The sequence below is a fragment of the Gadus morhua genome, chromosome 2 (genome assembly GCF_902167405.1).
Source record: "Gadus morhua chromosome 2, gadMor3.0, whole genome shotgun sequence".
In the NCBI taxonomy this organism is placed as follows: Eukaryota; Metazoa; Chordata; class Actinopteri; order Gadiformes; family Gadidae; genus Gadus; species Gadus morhua.
Genome location: NC_044049.1, coordinates 22,763,355 through 22,780,592, shown reverse-complemented (window position 1 = coordinate 22,780,592; position 17,238 = coordinate 22,763,355). Strand labels below are relative to the sequence as shown.

At 47.0% G+C, this 17,238-nt stretch overlaps 2 protein-coding genes and 1 long non-coding RNA gene across 7 annotated transcripts in view; all 3 read left to right on the top strand.

Annotated features, from left to right (window-relative positions):
* cdc42ep1b (CDC42 effector protein (Rho GTPase binding) 1b) overlaps positions 1 to 3,944 on the top strand; it is an 11,971-nt gene extending 8,027 nt beyond the window's left edge. For all 5 annotated transcript variants that reach the window (XM_030348162.1, XM_030348160.1, XM_030348161.1 and 2 more), the window contains 2 exons: positions 14 to 626; positions 2,727 to 3,944. In XM_030348162.1, coding sequence (XP_030204022.1) covers positions 182 to 626; positions 2,727 to 3,382 — 1,101 coding nt within the window. In that variant the 5' untranslated portion in view covers positions 14 to 181 and the 3' untranslated portion in view covers positions 3,383 to 3,944. The remainder of the gene's footprint in view (positions 1 to 13; positions 627 to 2,726) is intronic.
* Positions 3,945 to 8,840: 4,896 nt separating this feature from the next.
* On the top strand, positions 8,841 to 9,713 carry LOC115536363 (uncharacterized). The gene is made up of 2 exons (XR_003974664.1): positions 8,841 to 9,370; positions 9,625 to 9,713. It is a non-coding gene; the product is annotated as an uncharacterized LOC115536363 (long non-coding RNA).
* A 1,683-nt stretch (positions 9,714 to 11,396) lies between these two features.
* On the top strand, positions 11,397 to 16,400 carry LOC115539147 (uncharacterized). Its single transcript, XM_030350317.1, has 2 exons — positions 11,397 to 16,057; positions 16,312 to 16,400. Exon 1 carries the CDS (start codon positions 11,614 to 11,616, stop codon positions 15,586 to 15,588), a length of 3,975 nt encoding a protein of 1,324 aa, XP_030206177.1. The 5' UTR covers positions 11,397 to 11,613; the 3' UTR covers positions 15,589 to 16,057; positions 16,312 to 16,400.
* The last annotated feature ends 838 nt before the right edge of the window (positions 16,401 to 17,238 follow it).

Here is a 17,238-nt window from a genome sequence, read left to right as displayed (position 1 = left end):
CCCCTCTCCAAAGGAGATGGAGAGTCCCTCAACTCATTCTCGGGATAACGGCGTCCAACGGGGTCGGTTGTAAAGCACATCAAGGAACCTTCTGGAAAAAAACTGCCCGCTGAACGGAGGTTCCCACAGGAGACATCGACGGAGGGACGTAACTCCCCTGTCCGCCGCCGCCGCCGCCACCATGAGCATGGCGAAGATCCCGGGCTTCAAGGGCCTAGCGTTGGGCTCCCAGAGCCGGCGCAACTTCAAGAGCGACCTCTCCGTGGACATGATAAGCCCGCCGCTCGCCGACTTCCGGCACACCATGCACGTGGGCCGGGGCGGGGAGGTGTTCGGGGACACCTCCTTCCTCAGTAACCATGGCGGCCGCAGGGAGGAGCCCGCGGGGAGCCCCGACTCCGCTACCGGATTCTTCACCCGAACGTTCCGCCACGTCCGCCGGAACCCGGAGCCGCGGCTGCGGGGGGGCTCCCGGGAGCTGTCCTCGCCGCCGCCGCCGTCCATCTCGCCCATCATCAAGAACGCCGTCTCGCTGCCCCAGCTGAACCTGGACCTGCACAACGGCGGCCTGCAGAGGGCGCTGTTCCCCAGCTCGGCCAGCTCTAACGAGGGCTACTACCGCTACGGTGGGTGGAGGCGAGGGGAGGGGCCTGGGGAGGGCTGAGCGGCGGGCTGCGCCTCACTTTACTGTTGCCGGGCAACCGTGGAATGTCTCTGTCTGAAAGTGAACTGACTGATACCCCGCCGGCTCACAGAGTATAGCGCGTACCATTAAGGCACATTCCTAATCGCCGCGACGCAGGGTTCGATTCCTGCCCGTGGCCCTTTGCTGCTTGTCCTCACTTTCCTGGCTATCTCACTCTTTCATAAAGCATAAAAATGCAAACAAAAATAAGGCAAGAGCATTGAGCAGAACTCTTGGCTCACGTTGGTAACCAACGGCAGCTCCCGACTGTTGGAACCAGTCGAATGGGGTCGGTGTCTCTCGGACTTTGGATGGCAGAGATCAGGCAGACATAAACCATGGGACTAAAAACAAATACATTCAGCCAGAAGAGAGAAACAATACTTTATATACTAACGCAGCATTACAAAATTTCCCTTTGGAACAGATGCATCGTCGACTGTAGTCCAGACAGCTAACCGTTGCTTCAGAGCACCCATAATGGCCACCGCTATAAAATACGTCTGTGTGTGTGTGTGTGTGTGTGTGTGTGTGTGTGTGTGTGTGTGTGTGTGTGTGTGTGTGTGTGTGTGTGTGTGTGTGTGTGTGTGTGTGTGTGTGTGTGGCTGTGTGTGTGTTGTTGCATTGTTGCATTTAACCCAACATTAACTGAGCTGACTGAGACATGAATCAACGATTATCCTCGTCCTCCAGGTTTCTCCCCAGGGGGTCCTTCTCAGAAAGGTCAAAGGACCGAATAACTGAGGTTGGAATTTTGTCCTCCAGACTTGGACATGGAATGTAATATAGATTGCTGTATTTACAGTTGACTCTGAATAACATTACTTTTGATTATCTCTCGATTATCAATAGACATTCAGACAATTTTCACTTTAGTGTGATAGGTTTTGTGATAATGTGTACGATTTTCAAACTATAGTTTGTTGATATGCAACTTATGGTTTATCGACAGACCAAAGCATTTAACACACAAGGCCAAGGTTTAGCAACAAGTTGAGGACAGAGGTGGATAGCATCTCTGGAATCTCAAATTTGTCCCTGTTTAAGATATATGATGGATGATGATGTAAAATGTGTTCATCCGCCTGCTGTCTGGGTGTCCCCTCAGTCACCCCAGCATCACCTGTGAACTGCATACGACCTCACACACGTGCAATCACATGCGCAGTTACACACACTTGCATGCAACACTTGTGAAAGAGGACTTCTTTGACACCGTTGTGTCTGTTTGTGTGTTACTTTGACTGGGCTGTACCGCCCCCCCACCCCCCCCACCCAATCAGTGGATGTTTGTGTCTGGACACAAATATCCATATGTGTGTGGGCGAAGGTGTGTACGCATTTGTTTGTGTGTGTGTGTGTGTGTGTGTGTGTGTGTGTGTGTGTGTGTGTGTGTGTGTGTGTGTGTGTGTGTGTGTGTGTGTGTGTGTGTGTGTGTGTTGTGTAAAAGCTGTATAAATACTCTATACTGAAAATGGCGGAGTGGAGTTCACCAGGTTGTGGCTTGAGTAGCTGCTGCCCAACAGATACAGAGGAACCAGATCAGTGGTCACTAACTTTAGCTGGAGACTGGGGGAAACCAAAATATACCAATATACACTACCACAGTATCTGTGCGTAAACACTGGTGAACTTTTCTTTGACCTTGTCAAGAAAAGTTTATCTGCGCTGACTACTAACAACAAGATGACCTTCCTCAGTAACTTGCTATGTCCTTACACTGGTTAAACTGTGCATTCAGCGGTGGCTTTACTGCTCTTTTCAGGCCGGTTTTAGAATATGAAAAAAGTGCAGTGCCGTCATGGCACCGCGGAATGTGTGTGGGTTTGAAGAGAGGGAAAACTCGTGTGGCAGCTGCTGCCTCGTAGCAGAGGTTAAACAAACTGCATGTTGCTTATGATTACTTTTGTACTATTAGAATAAATGACAACATGGGAGGCCTGAAATGATTTAGTTGACATATTTATTATTTATTATTATTGTTTATATAACAAATCTGACAAATATCTGACTTCCTCTGCTCTCTCTATCTCTCTCTCAGGTCTGCAGTCCGGCTTCGTCACTCTCCCTCGTCTCTCCAGACTGGACAGAGAGTTTCCGGAGGGAAACATCCGGAAGAGCTCCTTAGCGGACAGCGGCGGCAGGGCCACTCCCACGCTCTCTGACTCCTTGACCGATTTCACCGACTTCACCTTCGACCTCGGCCCCTCCCTAATGAGCGAGATCCTGAGTTTGATCGACAGTCCCAGGGGCCTATCGGGTGGCGGCCTGGAGGCCGAGGGGCGAGGGGATGAGGAGGAGGAGAAGGAGGAGGAAGAGGAGGATGACCGCTCCTCCTCCGTCCTGCAGATGACGCTGGAGAGCCCCCCCAGCTCCCTCACCCCCACCTCCACCAGGGGGAGCTCCCGAACCTCCGTCTGGACGGAGCGAGGGGAGGCGGCGGCGGGCAGCGGCGGCGATCCCGCGAGAACGCCGCCAGACGCGTCCTGCCGCTCCCCTCAGGGGGCGGAGCCGGCCATGGAGGCGGAGCGTTTCCAGCGGGCGTCCAGTGTGCTGTCCCGCCACTACGGGGGCGGGTCCTTCAGTCACCGGGACGATGCCTCGCCGCCGCCCCACGGACTCCGTACCGCCGTGTCGTTCTCCGGACGCCGGACCACGCCACGGGCCGGCGGCGAGGACGACGAGATTAAACTGTAGGATCTGGGGCCGCGCCGTCATACAGCCGAAGACCGTGCGGTCATGCGGCCTGCAGGGCAACGACCCGATGGGTTGGTCAGCCGGACCTCGGGTTCACCACACGGTCCAAACACATGAACGTTTGTTGGAAAACGTGGACAAAGTCTTCAGACAGTTTCGACAAGAGGGATGAAGTGGGATGAAGCCTCAGAACCGCCGGCCCTGTGAGGAGATGTATGTGTCGTGTTGTTTACCTACTAACACTTAAGAGGTCATCGGTGTGCCGCTCACTCTGCACTGCGCAGGGGTTCGACCGACTTTATTGATGACCTTTAAACCAAACTGATCGAAACATCCACAGAGCACCTAACAGACAAACCTATGCAAGAATAACACGTTAACTCGACAGTGGAATAATACCTACCTTGGTAAACCATCTCAAATATAGCTAAAGAACTTGCGTAATACAGCATTATTGACCTACCAGCAACTATGAGATTGTGATATGATGGTATTTGATCAAATATAAGCCACAATTCTGTATGATGTCAACCTTGTTTTAATAAAAGTATCTATATCTGTATATATTTGTGATGGCTTGGAGACATACTAACTGCCATGAATCCTGAGGCGTAAAGGTGCGTTCACACCAAAAGACACATTTGTCGCCCGTTCGCGTTGTCGCCCAAATTTTGTCGCGTGGCAAATCATAAACTGTCGCTGTGCAAGTTTTGTCATGCGAATTTGCTGCGGTTCAACCCGGACTGCACCGCAGAGAACGGTTGGTCGGTTGAACGCTGATTGGCTGTGACGTTACACATGTGACTCAGTGGCCACACTGTTGAACGCTGATTGGCTGTCATCAAGCAAATGTTGCGGCAAAGTTGAAATATTTCAACTTGAGCGAATTTGTGGCACTGCAAATCCTCATGAACGCCCTCGCCTGTGCAGGGCGAAAGTGTCGCGCGACAAATCAAAACTTGTCGCAGGTTTTCTCTAGTGAAAAATGCGCCGATTCGCGTCTCTACATTGACTTTGTATGGAGCCGTGTTGCCCCTTCGCGTTTGGTGTGAACGCACCTTAACAGCGACGCCTCTGATTGGTGGAGCTTGCTATTACCATGGAAACGTTCACCTGAACTTCATGTCAAGCTTGTGAGTTACGGGTGATTACGTCACGATCATCATGGAGAAACCATGGTTACCCTCTCTGACATGCTGAGATATTTAGAAAGGAAAGGATGGATGATCACCGCAACTCAATGTCCGTGGAGGCGCCAAGTTTAGAGTTCTTTATTTAGTTAGTTAGTTATTTCATGAATAGGAATTCCAAATATGTTGCAACTTGTCTCTGTCAGTTCAGCCAGAATAGAGCCGGACGGGCCGGAGCCAGACTAGAGCGGAGCTGGACCAGAGCGGTTGGTAGAGAGTGGAGATGCATCGGACCAGCTCCAGGGCAGAGCCGGTCCAGAGTTTCCGTCCCTCCTTGTGTTTTTAGCGGTTGGTTCTGTAAGGATTTTGACTCTCACTTTTCACTCGATAGCAACAAAAAGTTGAACACTTTTAAATTTTAAATTACACAAGAGTAGAGTTAACAATATAATATGAATACCTTTTTTAACGAGTTTTAAAGATAAAAGATTTTAAAAGAAGAAAGATTTTAACTGTTTAGGGCGTGTTCACACAGGCAGTTTTTTTATATTAAAAAACCCATGACCAGAGCGGGTTTTTTTACCAACTAAAAAACTGACAGGGGGGTTTTGTCTAGCACAATGGTCTAGAGCACATATACGTTGCAAACCGGTTACAATATCAAAGTGGTTTGACTACACTACTTGTATCAGTGTCAAATAGTTACAATGTCGAGAATTGTTGTTTTGGCGTTAGATGCCAACGACAAGGATAACGACGAACCTTCCCGTTTGTGGGTGCATGATATAAACGGGGACGGCAGCAGTACGGTGCATTTCATAGTTTGATACAAGAGCTACGGTTTGATAATGCACGGTTCAGTGCGTATTTCAGACTCGACAAGAGTCAATTTGAAACCCTTTTGCGCATCATTGAGCCTTCAATAATAAAGCAAGACACCCACATGAGGCAAGCCATATTTAAACAATACGTGTTTTGAGGACTTTCCTAGTGACATAAGTTCTCGTTCATTGGTCAGCTGTCAAACAACTGCCTTACGTCGGGTGCTTTTTCGTGGCGTGTTGAAGTTTTCCCAACTTGAAAACCACCCAGAGCAGTGAAAAACACCTGCTGGCAGCGGTGTTTTTAAAAGCACCCAGGATTTTCTTTACAGAAACACTCTGTATCATAGGAATATAATGTAAAACATCCACTCGCACATGAAAAAAAAACTGCCTGTGTGAACACGCCCTAGTATCAGGGGTGCAAACGGGTGATGGCTCAAAAAGGTCTAGGTGACATGCTAAATATGCTACAAGTTCTGTTAATTTATACATAAAAGCCTGTTATATTGTACTGTGATATTCAGACTTATATGAAGCAGTGCTAACAATAAGAAAAAGAAAAACTTGGGCGCATCTAATGGAATTTTAAAGATATATTTATTCTGTGAATCTACAAATTACATAGAATTCCACATGGTTTAAGCCTGGGTACCTAGCAGTGTCGATCACATTTGCCCACCAGTTCACCATGTTGTCACAATCAATGTACAGGGGAAGGGGGGAATCAAAGTTGTACTTGAACATTTCCAATGGCACGTCACACTAGGTTGGCACCAAGTGGCCCATTATCCCTGGCCACCACTTCAGCAGTATGCCAGTCAACCCATTGGTGACAGTGGCCTCTCACCAATGGGTTGCAAGCAGACATTGATTGTAGGGTCCTGCTCTTCAGTGGCAGTTTTTTTATGCATGTATATTGCTGTGGATGTATAGGCGATCTTAAAACATTTACTAATCGGGTCAGGTTCTCAGCCACTGGACTGACATACAGCTCAGAGAGAGGCAGCATTTTGTCCCTGAAATCCATCTCCATTTTTACATGTGGTGTGAGATTCTCAGCCTTGACAAAACAAGCCATGAAATTGGTGACCACTCCAAGCTGCTGGTCACGTAGTTGGTGAACATGGGTTCAGCCCTGTGTAAAATCATGCCCTGTTCTAATCTATTCTTAAAGGTTGGGTATGGATTCTCTTTTTTGGCCATTTTTGCAAAATTACTTGAAATCCTTATCATAACCCACTTACAGCCACTGAGTTAGAAGTACTGACATGACAATTAAACAAGTCAATCATCTGTGGAACGGGCAGGGGCTCGAAAGACTCCTGATTTCCAGACCCACCGAGTGGCATTGGACAGTAAGTACGTCAATCAAACGGTCGTACTGCACTCCCCCTCCCCCGCGACCCCTTCGTGCACGTACTCAAAGCTCGTGACCCAGAGCAAGCTTCTGTTGTTATCCTGCGGTAGCTACTGGAGCTAGCTAACTAGCTAATGGCTCGCTCTCGCGCATGGTTGCGCGTCCATGTACTTGGAATGGGTGGAGTCAGAATCAGCGTTGAAGGAGAAGGGGTAGGACCATTTGAGTTGTGTATTTTCAAAATCTGCTGGCGTTTCGCAAATCCCATACCCCAACTTTAATTACAACAACAATAATATGACCATGCACAGACATGACTGATAAATATATTTTTATTAACATAACAGCACACTTTAAAAGTACTACATACAGTCAGAAAGTGCATTTGAATTTAATATGAAATATTACAGGCAGAAAGGGAAATTTCCATTTGTATTCTGCATGGAGGTTTTTATCATTAGACATAATTTCGTAATCTTCCAAGGCATACTTACCACGAGCCAAGAGATGTGAAACAATTGTATATGCTGCTATGGAAGAAACAAGTGAAAGAAAGGTTTTGAGAAAAATATGTTTTGTTCGCAATGTGAAAAGCACTACACTACCTACAATCCTTAAGTGTGACACGTCTTTGATTGGTGGAGCTGTTACCATGGAAACGTTTCCCTGCGCATGCGAAAGTCAACCCGTCGATTACTGCTACCACTGAACACCACGATTGTTCACCACAGAGTAACCGACCATGATTTCCCTTTCTTACCTGACGCGTATTTTTTAGAGATAAAAAATCTCTGTGGGGATTAAAATCCCCTCAGACCATGTACTAACTGGAGTATTTATGACAGCGGCTTGTGTGCTCTGTCGGCGCCAGTATGAGGAGACCCACAGGGTTGCGTGAGTACTGCCGGTGTTCTGCCAATTTCGGCTACCCATCAAATTCTGCTACCTAGGTAGCAGAATTCACGATCCTGCGTGCACATCCATTAATTTCTGCTACCTTTAAAATGTTTTAAAGAAAATACTCACCATCAGCCTGATGGTGAGTACCCTATTTTCTTTGAAACATTTGTTTGTGACCGCTAATTCAAAAACATTGACAGAAAATGCAACACCTTTTCGAACCTATTTTCCAAAACAAGTCCTTACAAATCGAATTACTGCAACGGTCTGAAGACGTCAAGACAAATTGGAAAGCTAATATATATATATATATATATATCTATCATTAACAGTCATGCATGAAATTAATTGAAACTTTGAAATAATTTAATTTTCGAATTTACATATTTATTATTTATATGCTCATTACCGCAACCCCTTCCGCAATCTACAACCTAAGATTGCTGATATTTCATTGAAACCTCGCATATTTTCCAAATAATGTGGCAAACCTGAAAGAAAAAAATGTATAGATTATACACATGCATTTAAAAGCAAACTACTATTTTTTAATTAAGGGTGCACTCACACTAGGCCATCTGGCCGTGGCCGTGGCCGTTTTCACACCTAACCGTGCTCAAATCTGCCAGTGTGAGTGTGGCCGGTCTGGACAGGCCAGGCCGATTTGGCCACTTGGGAGAGGTGTGCTGCTACGGTACGGGCCGCCGCGGTACAGATGCTAATGAGCCGACACGCGCACACGAACGGCTACGCAACCTGAGCTGGATGACGTATAGTCCATGCAACGACCATGGACATAATGAAGGCGACGAGCCTTCTTTCCCATTAAATGGTAAACATGGCGTCTAGCGATTCAACTGCTGGTTCACGTTGGTCCCATAGAGAAGTCGAGTGTCTGTTAGCCATTTGGGCATTTCGGCTCCAAATAACAACAGACTCAGCAAAGTGCGAACTGTGTTCTCTGTGTTGTTGTCCATTGTTGTTAAAACTCTGACTGTCGGCAGACTTTATTATGGTCCATGCAGCGGACGCTTGGTGATGATGTGTTACGAGGTGATGACGTATGTACAAGAGCCTACCGTGGCTCTTGTACATACGTAAAAAAAAGAGGCTCTTTTTTTTGTGAGTGCATGCCAGAGAACAATGGGGCCAGTTGAGCACGGTTAGGTGTGAAACCGGCCAACGGCCACGGCCAGATGGCCTTGTGTGAGTGCACCCTAATTCAATTAAAATGAAACTCCCACTCTGCAAGCCCGCCGGAAATGGAGAGATTCCCACCGGGACCTGAAAGAAGGGGACATTGTGCTCCTGAAGGACAATCAAGCCGCACGCAACGTGTGGCCTATGGCGATGATCACAGCTGTCTTTCCAGGGAGAGACAGCAAAGTAAGGAAGGTGGAGCTCAGGACATCGGATCAAGGTTCTCCGAAGGTGTTCCTAAGACCTGTGTCAGAAGTAGTTCTCCTTCTGCCAAAAGACTGTAGTTAAAGGACAGAGACATTTAAAAGCTCATAGTGACCTTTAAGGTCAGACGGGGAGTATTCTGCCCTTCAGGCATTTCATTTGAATTGAATGCTTTAAATTTGTGTTTCATCCAGACTTTTATTTTGACGTTGTATTTTCGAGCTGCACAGGAAGCAGGAAGGAAAATAGTTTAGATCACGTTAGAATGCGCGCGTAGAAAACGTTGGAAACGGCAGGTTGTTTGGGAGTGCAGACGGTCACTACCCCAGAGAAAGGCTTCTTGCATGTTGGTTCCCCAGCAGAGGCATCGCTTGTACGTATCGTATCTTTGTTGTGGCTGTGTTGACTCATTTGTATGTTAATTACATGATGTAAAAACGGAGTTATAAGGCTAACTAATCGGGAATGTTAACTATGCATGTTAGTTTCAACACGTTGGCCTTCAAGATAATGTTAGTTCTAAGAAATGTTAACATTTAGCTTTATATGTGATTTCTATACTTAAGGTATTGTTCAAGGAAACTAGGTGACTTAACTAATTGCAATACTTTGTTGTTTGTTTTCTAGTTTCACTCTCTTTCATCTTTTGATCTCTTGATCTTATCTACATGGATTCAATACAATGTGAAGAATGAAAATAAATCTACAAACAAGAATTCAAGGCATTCTTCATGTTCATGAATAGAAGAGAGTTTAGCTCACTGTCTAGTTGGAGTTAGCACACCCCACCGAGGACAGTACAGTGAAAAAGCGTTATTCAACTGGAGTTTCAACGTCCAAAGAAGCAAGATAAGAAAAAATGGAATTAGCCGGGACTTCTAATGTATCTGTACATACGAGAAAATCAAAGAGTTCTTCCTCATCGACATCGAGTGCAAAAGCAGAGGCGGCGAAAGCACGAGCAACATTTGCAGAGAGAGAGGTGACACTCAAGGTACAAAAAGCAGAGAAGGAAGCCGAGCTACAATTAGGTAAAGCCAAGCTGGAAGCTGAATTGAGCGCACTCGCACTTCAAAGAGAGGCAGCTGCAGCCATTGCCCAAGCCGAGGCACTAGAAGCAGCTGAACTAGACATAGGAGATTCGATCAGGACTGATCCATCTTCACTAGATCTGCAAAATGAAATTGCAACACGCACTAACGAATATGTTGAAGCACAAGCTGGGCTTGACGTATCACAGACTAGGGTATCCGTCCATACCACATCACCTGGAGTAGCCCTATTAGACGCAAGCTACGTCACATGGCCCCCTCCACCAGAGCACAACTCTGAGCCACAGGGAGAGCTAAAAGAGGATGAAACTCCCTACAGACCATCTAGGCATGATGCAACACCAAGGCAGCCATTTCCCAGTGCTAAATCTAGGTATGTAACCCACATCAGCGCACCACTCAATGGAGGTCATACAAGTCAGGAAAGACGCGATGGACAACAAACAACGAACATTGGAGATAATGGACATCACACAACACCCGCTAGAGGTAACGGACAGCCCACAAAATCCAAGACAACACATCATCCTCACAATCACCATTTAAGGCAACAGCTCCATCATACGTACCCATGTATGCTCCACCCACTGCAAGTGTGGCACCTGAAACAGAACACCTGACACGATACCTGGCTCGTCGTGATTTAGTGAGTACAAGTCTCTACCAATTCGATGATAAACCTGAAAATTATCTAGCATGGCAGTCATCATTCAGTAATGCTACTACAGGCTTAGGACTCACAACAACTGAAATGTTGGATCTGCTGATTAAATGGCTAGGAACAGAGTCGGTCAAGCACATCAAAAGGATCCGCTCTGTGTATGTCGGAAATCAAGACGTAGCATTGAAAAAGGCCTGGGACCGCCTCCAAGAGTGCTACGCCGCACCGGAAGTAATGGAAGAGGCTCTTTTTAAAAGACTGGATGAATTTTCAAGAATATCAACCAAAGATTATGGGAAGCTGAGGGACCTAGGCGATCTTCTTATGGAACTCCAGGGTGCCAGAGAAGAAGGTTACCTCACAGGATTGACCTACCTGGATACAGCCAGGGGCATAGGGCCCATTGTGGAGAAACTCCCCTATGGGCTACAGGAAAAATGGCTAACAGTAGGTTCAAGGTTTAAAGAAGAAAACAACGGCCACTTCCCTCCATTTGATTACTTTGCCGATTTCATCTGTCATGAAGCACGCCGGAGAAATTACCCCAGTTTTATCCTTTCATGCGCAAGCAGCAACGGGTTGAAGTCAGAAAAAGTAGCCTCTAACAGTTATGGGAGGAAAATATCTGTTCACAAGACAGACATCTCTCCAGGTAAAGACCCACCTGCAAAGTCACCTGAGAGAAAGCCTGATGGGCCAGAGAAAAACTGTCCCATTCACAACAAACCACATGCGCTGAGGAAATGCAGAACATTCAGAGGGAAGGTTCTCGAAGAACGAAAAAGCCTTCTCAAAGAGCATGGGATTTGTTTCAAATGCTGCACTTCAGCTAGCCATCTTGCAAGAGACTGTAAAGTAAAAGTAAAGTGTGCGGAGTGTGACAGCGACCGACATCATGCTGCTATGCATCCAGGTCCGCCACCTCAAGTCTTCAGAAGGCCTACACCCCCATCAGACAATGGCGGGGAGGAAGAGGAACACAACAGCGACAGCACAGCCATCAGCTCACACTGTACCCAGGTGTGTGGCCCAGGTCGAACAGCAAGATCCTGTGCGAAGATTTGTCTGGCCCGAGTATATCCACAAGGTCAACGTGAGAAGGCAGTCAACATGTACGTGATTTTGGATGATCAAAGTAACCGTTCACTTGTGCGATCAGACTTCTTCCAACTTTTCAACATCAAGGGCCAACCATTCCCCTACTCACTCAAGACCTGTGCTGGGCTAGTTGAGACGTCAGGCAGAAAGGCAGAGGGCTTTCAGGTCGAATCACTCGATGGGCAGACCAGCCTACAACTACCATCACTAATTGAGTGTAATGACATACTCATCGACCGCTCCGAAATACCGACCCCTGACGCAGCCTGTCACCATCCACACCTGCGAAGTGTAGCGCCGCACTTACCTGAGCTCGATCCCAAGGCGGAGATCCTCATCTTGCTAGGCAGAGACATTGTGAGGGTCCATAAAGTCCGGCAGCAAGTGAGTGGGCCTCACAATGCCCCCTTCGCACAAAGACTTGATTTGGGATGGGTTATAGTAGGAGACGTGTGCCTAGGGAACGCACATAGGCCGGCTGTGGGCACATTCAAGACAAATGTGCTAGAGAATGGCCGACCCACCTTTCTCAAACCTTGCAAAGGCTTCATGAAGCTGACTGAGGATATGTCCCAGGGAGGGGCGCAGAAGAACCCACCACACAAGACATCATTGGAGTCCCTCGGACTACAGGTCTTCAACGAGACGGATTCCGACAACAAACCTGCCCCATCATTTGAGGACATAATCTTTTTGGAAATCATGGAACGAGAAATGTACAGAGGGACATCAAACAACTGCGTCGCTCCTCTTCCCTTTCGAGTTCCCCGGCAACGTTTATCCAATAACCGTGAACAGGTATTCACTCGCTTCACCTCTCTGGAGAAAACGCTGCGGAGAAAACCAGAGATGAGAGGCCAGTTTGTGGAATTCATGAAGAAAATATTAGACAACGGACATGCAGAAGTGGCTCCTCCACTAGAGGAGAACGAAGAGGGTTGGTACCTGCCAACCTTCGGAGTCTACCACCCGCAAAAGCCTGGCAGCATCCGCGTGGTGTTTGATTCCAGCGCAAAGTACTTTGGCACATCTCTAAATGATGTTTTTCTAACAGGCCCAGACCTCAATAACTCACTCATTGGGGTGCTGATCCGCTTCCGCAAGGAACAGGTAGCAGTGATCGCCGACATACAGCAGATGTTCCACTGCTTCCTCGTCCGCAAAGACCACAGGAACTACTTGAGGTTTCTGTGGTATAGAGACAACGACATGTCGAAGGACATCGTTGACTACAGGATGACTGTTCACGTTTTCGGCAACAGTCCGTCCCCATCTGTGGCCATCTATGGACTGAGGAGAGCTATCCACGAAGGTGCACACAAACATGGAGAAGACACAGTCCAGTTTGTCGAACGTCATTTCTATGTAGACGATGGGCTCATCAGTGTGCCCACCGAAGCAGAAGCCATCAGTCTCCTGCAGAGAACGCAGACCTCTCTCAGTGAATCGAACCTAAGGCTGCACAAGTTTGCCTCAAACAGGGAAGCCGTCCTACAGGCATTCGCACCTGAAGACAGAGCCGTCCTGAAAGACCTTGACCTCAGTGGTGAAGCCACACCAGTGCAACGCAGTTTAGGACTGTTGTGGGAGACAACGACAGACACTTTCACATTTGCAGTCTCGGAGCACAAGAAGGCCTTCACTCGCAGAGGAGTTCTGTCAACAGTGAACAGCGTCTTTGATCCTTTAGGCATGGTCGCACCTGTAACCATTGAAGGCAAAAGTCTCTTGAGGGGACTCAGTGTTGACACATGCGACTGGGATGCACCTCTTCCAGAAAAAAAGCTGAAGCAATGGGAAGCGTGGCGAGAGTCACTACATGACTTAAGCAAGCTGCACATCCCACGTGCATACACTGCAACGTCACTTTCCAATGCAGAACACACAGAGTTATGTGTATTCTCTGATGCGTCCACAAAGGCCATTGGAGCTGTGGCATATCTCAGGACCATTCAAGCTGAGGGACAAGTCAAAGTAGGATTCATCCTAGGGAAAGCTAAGCTGGCCCCACAGTCCGAACCTACCATCCCTCGGTTGGAATTGTGTGCCGCAGTATTAGCCGTGGAGGTCGCTGAACTCATCCAAGATGAACTGGACACGAAGCTGAATACAATCAAGTTCTTTTGTGATAGCAAGGTCGTGCTCGGATACATTCACAATCAGACCAAACGCTTCTACGTTTATGTTCATAATCGAGTCAGACGAATTCGTCAGTCCACAAAACCTGACCAATGGTTCTACGTCAACACAGAGGACAACCCGGCTGACCACGCATCCAGGTCAGTTCCTGCATCCAAACTGACACAGACAACGTGGTTCACTGGACCAGCTTTTTTGCACAAACAAAGACTACCCGAGGAAGAAACAAGTCAGACATTTGGACTTGTTAACCCAGAATCAGATTCGGACATACGCCCTGAAGTGTGTAGTTTCCTGACTCAGACTCAAACTCAAGGCCTTAGCGCCGAACGTTTTCAGCGCTTCTCTTCCATGTGCTCCCTCACAAGGGCTATTGCGCTACTAATTCACATAGCCAGAGCTTACAGACACAGCACGTCCAGTGACTGTAAAGGATGGCACCACTGCAGCCTTCCACGTACTCCGGATGAGTTGGCTCAGGCGAGACACATCGTCATCAGAGCTGCTCAAGAAGATGTCTTCACAAAAGAGCTCACAGCTCTGGAGCTCGGACGAGCTGTAACCAAAGACAGTTCCATTCAGAAGCTCAGACCTATTCTTGAAGGCGACCTCATTCGTGTGGGAGGAAGATTGAAACACGCCGACTTGAGCAATCCGGAAAAGAACCCTATCATCTTACCCAAGAACAGTCAGGTTTCTCTGCTACTGGTTCGACAGTATCATGAAGATGTCAAACATCAAGGCCGCCACCTCACAGAAGGGGCCCTGAGAGCAGCAGGCTTCTGGGTAATAGGCGGAAAAGGGTTAATTGCCTCAGTTCTGCACAAATGTGTAGTGTGCCGAAGGTTACGCCGAAGAACAGAGGTACAACTCATGGCCGACTTGCCACAAGAACGCCTGCACACATGCCCACCCTTCACCTATGTAGGAGTGGATGTGTTCGGACCATGGCAAGTCATCTCCAGACGCACACGGGGTGGACAGGCCCAAAGCAAGAGATGGGCGATGCTCTTTTGCTGCATGAGTTCCCGAGCCGTGCACATCGAGATCATTGACTCCATGGACACGTCAAGTTGCATTAATGCATTGAGACGTTTCTTTGCCATAAGAGGACCTGCGAAGCAGATAAGATCGGACTGCGGAACAAACTTCGTAGCCGCAGCAAAGGAACTAGGAATGAGCAAACAACAACCTGACAGCACAGTTCAGAACTTCTTGAGTCAGCAAGGGTGCTCATGGGTGTTCAATCCTCCTCATGCGTCCCATATGGGAGGATCATGGGAACGTATGATAGGCCTGTCAAGACGGATCCTGGACGCTATCCTACTTCAAGAGAACATTCAACTTACCCATGACGTCCTGTGCACCCTGATGATGGAAGTGTCTGCAATAATCAATGCCAGACCTCTCGTTCCAGTGTCCACTGACCCAGAGTCACCCTTCATACTATCTCCTGCAATGATACTTACCCAGAAGATTGGGGTTACCCCACCGCACGAGACTTCACAGACAAGGATCTTCTCAGCAGGCAATGGAGACAAGTCCAAGCCCTTGCCGACAGATTCTGGCGTCGCTGGCGTCAGGAGTTCCTTCCCACTCTGCAAGCCCGCCGGAAATGGAGAGATTCCCACCGGGACCTGAAAGAAGGGGACATTGTGCTCCTGAAGGACAATCAAGCCGCACGCAACGTGTGGCCTATGGCGATGATCACAGCTGTCTTTCCAGGGAGAGACAGCAAAGTAAGGAAGGTGGAGCTCAGGACATCGGATCAAGGTTCTCCGAAGGTGTTCCTAAGACCTGTGTCAGAAGTAGTTCTCCTTCTGCCAAAAGACTGTAGTTAAAGGACAGAGACATTTAAAAGCTCATAGTGACCTTTAAGGTCAGACGGGGAGTATTCTGCCCTTCAGGCATTTCATTTGAATTGAATGCTTTAAATTTGTGTTTCATCCAGACTTTTATTTTGACGTTGTATTTTCGAGCTGCACAGGAAGCAGGAAGGAAAATAGTTTACATCACGTTAGAATGCGCGCGTAGAAAACGTTGGAAACAGACGGTCACTACCCCAGAGAAAGGCTTCTTGCATGTTGGTTCCCCAGCAGAGGCATCGCTTGTACGTATCGTATCTTTGTTGTGGCTGTGTTGGCTCATTTGTATGTTAATTACATGATGTAAAAACGGAGTTATAAGGCTAACTAATCGGGAATGTTAACTATGCATGTTAGTTTCAACACGTTGGCCTTCAAGATAATGTTAGTTCTAAGAAATGTTAACATTTAGCTTTATATGTGATTTCTATACTTAAGGTATTGTTCAAGGAAACTAGGTGACTTAACTAATTGCAATACTTTGTTGTTTGTTTTCTAGTTTCACTCTCTTTCATCTTTTGATCTCTTGATCTTATCTACATGGATTCAATACAATGTGAAGAATGAAAATAAATCTACAAACAAGAATTCAAGGCATTCTTCATGTTCATGAATAGAAGAGAGTTTAGCTCACTGTCTAGTTGGAGTTAGCACACCCCACCGAGGACAGTACACAACCCATGCAAATACATTTGAAAGAGCTAAACATAGTAACATTAGAAGCTACATTAGAAGAAACACATAAATCATTTAACCTTAAAAATACCGACCACCTAGGGCCTGTATACAGCTGTTTGAATACTTTGCCCAGATCTCAGGCAACACACAGAAGTGTCGAGCAGAGGATGTGGCAGGTTGAGGCTCTGGGATGATGCTCCAGCACAACTCATGGTGTCAACCTCATATTGACCATTGACAATCTAGGAAGAAAGTAAAACAATTAAATACTCAATAGGACTCAGGATTTATTATCAATAACATGACGGGCCAATACCACAACATTTTTCTACATACCTGTGTGATGGGGCCAGGGAACAGTCCTGCATCCATAGGCAAAACCGCAAAAGCAGGACACTTCTCTGGTGTGAATAAGGCCTGGTTTTGTCGATGTCAGCTTGAGGAGAAAATAATGTAACTTTAGGTGAAATTCAACATCAAATGAAGACATACAATTTATACATATTTTGATATAAGTACAACATACTGAAAGCCGAAATATGTCACAAGTAGAACATCTTATCTTTCAAATAAAAAAACATCCCTTTTAGAGCTTGTAGGATGTTTCCTCCAGGAAACCAGGTAAGTATAAGTTTCTCTCTTTTTGTAATATACATTCATAGCATGAACAAACTACAATTATAATAGTTGTACCTATTTTGTTTGAAATCGGAATATTCAAAGAACGAACCATACACGTGTAAGGATA

Coding starts and splice junctions, on each gene's coding strand:
- LOC115539147 (XM_030350317.1), top strand. CDS start 11,614: ATGCATCCAGGTCCGCCACCTCAAGTCTTCAGAAGGCCTACACCCCCA.